General features: G+C 48.4%; 1 protein-coding gene across 2 annotated transcripts in view; it reads left to right on the plus strand.

The window, feature by feature from the left end:
- Positions 1-876: 876 nt before the first annotated feature.
- LOC119597760 (protocadherin Fat 1-like) overlaps positions 877-4764 on the plus strand; it is a 54677-nt gene continuing 50789 nt past the window's right edge. Inside the window, exon 1 of one of the 2 annotated variants that reach the window (XM_037947381.1) lies at positions 877-1491. In XM_037947381.1, coding sequence (XP_037803309.1) covers positions 1077-1491 — 415 coding nt within the window. In that variant the 5' untranslated portion in view covers positions 877-1076. The remainder of the gene's footprint in view (positions 1492-4764) is intronic. The other variant, XM_037947382.1, reaches the window with a different exon arrangement.

Consider the following 4764-nt stretch of genomic DNA (forward strand, 5'->3'; position numbering starts at 1 on the left):
TCATGCTCACCAGGAAGTGTCAGCAGATCAGGGCTGATGGCGCCCCACGAGTAAGTGACGCGACATCTACCCTGTAAGTGAAACCAATGGACTGGGGGGTGGGGGGGGGGGCTTCTCCTTGGCACTATGACCAAGAATTGGGCCGGCGGGGGGGGGGGGTCACACTCCTAATCCCAGCTTAAAACCTATCTCCTTAGAAGGACAGGAATAAAAGATTCGTACGATTTTACCCATGCGCGACCCCCTCCGCCCTCCATTGGGAAGAGGTCGAGTGTCGTTTGACTATTATAATAACACCAAATTAGCCGTGACGTCACGATACCACACCGTCTCCCGCCCCGATCATGACGCCCTGACATCACACATCTCCCTTCCCGAATCGAGCAGGTGAGCGCCATCGCCGTCCGCGTTTGGCGATGGCCTTTTTAGGAAGGAAGTCGATTAAAGCCCACGACCCATGAATATTCGACAATTAAGAAATAATAACAGCTCAAGGTCGCACGGTTAGTTTCGCTTTTAATAGTAGCGCGGATGTGATTCGTTTCGCCTTGGTTTGTTTTTAATTAATTTCGGGCAGTTTGAGATATCATTCCTGGTGATTCTGCTATAAGAATCAGGGGCCGTTATTATAGTCATTATTGTTTTATTGTCTCTGATGCAAGTTTTTTTTATTTTATTGCGGTGGATATTGATGCTACTGTCACTGTTATCTTTATCGCTATTTCGTGTGGATGTATTTGAGAGAGAGAGAGAGAGAGAGAGAGAGAGAGAGAGAGAAGAGGGAGAGAGGAGGGAGAGAGAGGGAGAGAGAGGGAGAGAGGAGAGAGGAGAGAGAGAGAGAGAGAGAGAGAGAGAGAGAGAGAGAGAGAGAGAGAGAGAGAGAGAGAGAGAGAGAGAGATGCATACATATATCAAGGGTTTAAAGACCTACTAATTCCTTTCTTGCGTTGCAGCCCCGGCATGTTGGAGTGACTCCGCGTCCCCGCCTCAGGGCAGCGAGGAGGTCGTCGGTGCAGCAGGCGACGCAGCCTTGGCCAGCGCTCTCCCTCCCCGCGCCGGACGCCCTCTAGGACGCCATGCGAGGAGCCGCCGCGCCGCACTCCAGTCCCAGAACCCCGGGCGAGGACTCCGCCGCCGCGCCGACCGACATGGCAGGCGGAAGGATAGGCCTACGCCCATCCTGCTCCGCGCGGCCTACCGGGTCCGGGCGACGGGGCCGGCGCAGTGACGAGTGCGCGGGGGTCGTGAGCGACTCCCGGGTCTCCGCCAGGACCTCACAGGAGGAGCGCGATGGGGCTGTGACCTGTGATGAAAGGGGAGCTGAAAGCACGAGAACAGCGATGGGGGGCGGGAGAAGGGGGTGTGCGTGTGCCTCGGAAAGCAGCCGAACGAGCAGTGTGTGGACTTGGGCGTCGCGGAAGCAGATGCAGAGCGCCCTGCTGATGACCTGCTTGTACCTCCTGCTGGTGGCGGCCGGAGCAGCTGCTCAGGGTAAGTACAAGTCTCTTTTTTCATGCAGAAAGTGCAACGTTCCCTGCATTTTCTTTCATTTAAGTGATTCCTTCGTCATCGTTAAAAGAGCCTCTGCATTGTCAATAAGCCGATGACGACCGTGTGAATTGTGCCTCTTTTCCTCTTGATTCTGCCTCCTTACCCTGGAGGAGGCGCGGGAGGAGGGGGCGGCGGGTCAGCGTTGACACGGCGGGGGCGTGGGAAGTCGTGGCGGAACAGCTTGGTAAAACATTCACTTTAAGGCTTCTCCGCTTCCTTCTTGCGTGCGCTTTCAGGCATTGTTTTGGTCCCGGCGATGGCGGGGTCGGGGCGCTGCCGGGCTCACACGGGACGGCGGGGGAAGAAGGAACGGAGACTGCGAGAACAGGCACACGCGCACGCGCGCGCACACACACACACACACACACACACACACACACACACACACACACACACACACACACACACACACACACACACACACACGTACGTACGTACCTACGACGTACGTAAGTACGTACATACATACATACATATATACATACATACATACATACATACATACATACATACATACATACATACATACATACATACATACTACATACATACATACATACATACATACATGCATACATCATCATCATACATACATCATACTACAATCATACTCACATGCAACATCATACATACATACTACACATACAGCATACTACATACAACCCCTACATAACTCATATCAACTGCTACATACGAACACTGCTACAGCTACATAATACTGGTCATGCGACTGCATAATCTGCTGCATGTCACGCAGCATCTATTATCACATCTTACTCCATGACTCCACTCGTCACCTCACGGCTCATACACGCTCTCGCTATACTCGTTGTTTTCGACGAACTCTTATTGCCTCTCTCTTCATATCACTTGGTACCATCGTTCTAGCTGCTTTCTTCTCCCTCTCTTCCTATCATTCTTCTCGTCTTGTTCTTCTGTGCTTTCTCTTCTTCTTTCCTCTTCTCTTCTTCTCTCTTCTCTCTCTCTTCTCTCTCTTCTCTCTCTCTTCTCTCTTCTCTCTCTCTCTTCTCTCTCTCTCTCTCTCTCTCTCTCTCTCTCTCTCTCTCTCTCTCTCTCTCTCTCTCTCTCTCTCTTCTCTCTCTTCTCTCCTCTCTCTCTCCTCTCTCTCTCTCTCTCTCTCTCTCCTCTCTCTCTCTCTCTCCTCTCTCTCTCTCTCTCTCTCTCTCTCTCTCTCTCTCTCTCTCTTCTCCCTCTCTCCTTCTCCATTTCAATCTCATTCTCCCTCTTTATCTATCTATCTATCTTCCACCTGCCCCCGCCCACAGGAGAGGTCGCGTGCAGCGTAATCCCAGCGCGGGTCGGATCTCGCCGCCCGCCGTAATGGAGAGGCAACTTGGCCCGCCTCCCCATCGTCTTTCCACTCTGCCGTAATAGCTTTTGAAGGAAAAAGAAAAAGAAAAAAAAAAGAAGGAAAGAAAGAAAGAAAAAAAGAAATACATACTTATATACATATATTGTATATATGTATATATATATATGTATGTGTGTATATTATTTTGCGTGGTGGTAGGGGGAGGGGAGATGGCTCTCAGCGATATTGTGACGCATGATTTGTCTTCTTATATATTTTTCTTCTTTTTGTTCTCAGAAAAGCTTGATTTGTTAGTTTGTACCATTTTTTTACGTGCATGCTACAGACCGCTCACTTTTTCTTCTAATCCGTTGATTCATATTGTAAGTTTGTAGATTTACTGGCGATAAAATATAGGTTTTTCTCAAATAATGATTAAATTCACTTTGCGGTGGATTTTTTTGCTGACGCGTTCTCTCTCTCTCTCTCTCTCTCTCTCTCTCTCTCTCTCTCTCTCTCTGCCTCCGTCTCTCTCTCTCCTCTCTCTCTCTCTCTCCTCTCTCTCTCTCTCTCTCTTCTCTCTCTTCTCTCTCTTCTCTCTCTCCTCTCTCTCCTCTCTCTCCTCTCTCTCTCTCTCTTCTCTCTCTCTCTCTCTCTCTCTCTCTCTCTCTCTCTCTCTCTCTCTCTCTCTCTCCTCTCTCTTCTCTCTCTCTCTCTCTCTCTCTCTCTCTCTCTCTCTTATCTTCCTCTCTTACCTGCCTCTTTCACAGCTCTCTCTCATCATCCCCTTCTCCTCCTATCTCCCCCACCCCCTCCTAGATAACGTCAACATACTTGGATAAACAAGACATAACAATAGCCAAGTAATATACATTTGAAACTCGCGCGCAAACACACATACATTACACGCAAAATTCCATAACCGAAAACCTACCAGGAGAAAATAGGCGCCAACTTCAAACCCCCGTTTGTATTGCACGTTTGCAAGCAGAAGGTAAACATCGTTTTCATTCTTGGCGAGACAAGATCAACATTATGATATCACTAGTCATTATTAACATTTGACCTCATGAGAACCTGGCTTGGTGTTTAAAGGGAAAGGGCAGGTGCGGACGATGATTTTCTAGATCAGTTTCCAATCGTTTTGTGTTCGTATCCTATCAGCGCCTTTTATTCTGTTGACAAATGTGTCTGTTTTTTTATATGTTGTACCGTTGTAAAGGAAACTTGCTTGGCGGGTATTGTGGTTTCTGTGCTGCGTCGATCTCTCTATCTCGTTCGCTTTTCTCTTCTTATCTCTCTCCTTTTATCTCCACCTCTCCCTCTCCTATTCTTCCTTCTCTTTCTGCTTCTCTCACACTCCTCTTTCTCCTTCTCTTTCTTCTTCTTCCTCTCCCTCTCCCCTTTCCCCTCTCCCTCTTCATCCCCCTCTCCTTCTCCTTCTCCCTCTTCTTCCCCTTCTCTATTCCCCCCTTCTCCCTCTCCTTCTCCTTGTCCTTCTCCTTCTACCTCCCTCTTTATATTCCCCCACTCCCCCTCCCATCCCCCATCCCCTCCCTGCAGCGAGTGATATGAGGGAAGCGAAGACGCCATAAAAGGCCTTTTACTTTATTACTACGGTATAAAAAGCACACGAGGAGGAACGGACACCGGAGAAGTAGTCCGCGCATCGGCTCGAAACGTTGTGTCGTATCATCATCTTAGCCCGGGTATTGTGGACCGTAAATTGGCTACTGGATAATAGCGGTGGAGAATAAAAATAGAAAAAGAAAGAAAGAAAAAATAGGAGGAGGAGGATAGTGAAAGAGAGAAAAAAAACACAGTAAGGCCACGAAGAAAATAAAATACGATGGTTTAGTTTTATACAAAAAAAAAGATCATATATCTACGCAATGTATAAT

This window comes from Penaeus monodon, chromosome 40 (assembly GCF_015228065.2).
Source record: "Penaeus monodon isolate SGIC_2016 chromosome 40, NSTDA_Pmon_1, whole genome shotgun sequence".
Classification (NCBI taxonomy): domain Eukaryota; kingdom Metazoa; phylum Arthropoda; class Malacostraca; order Decapoda; family Penaeidae; genus Penaeus; species Penaeus monodon.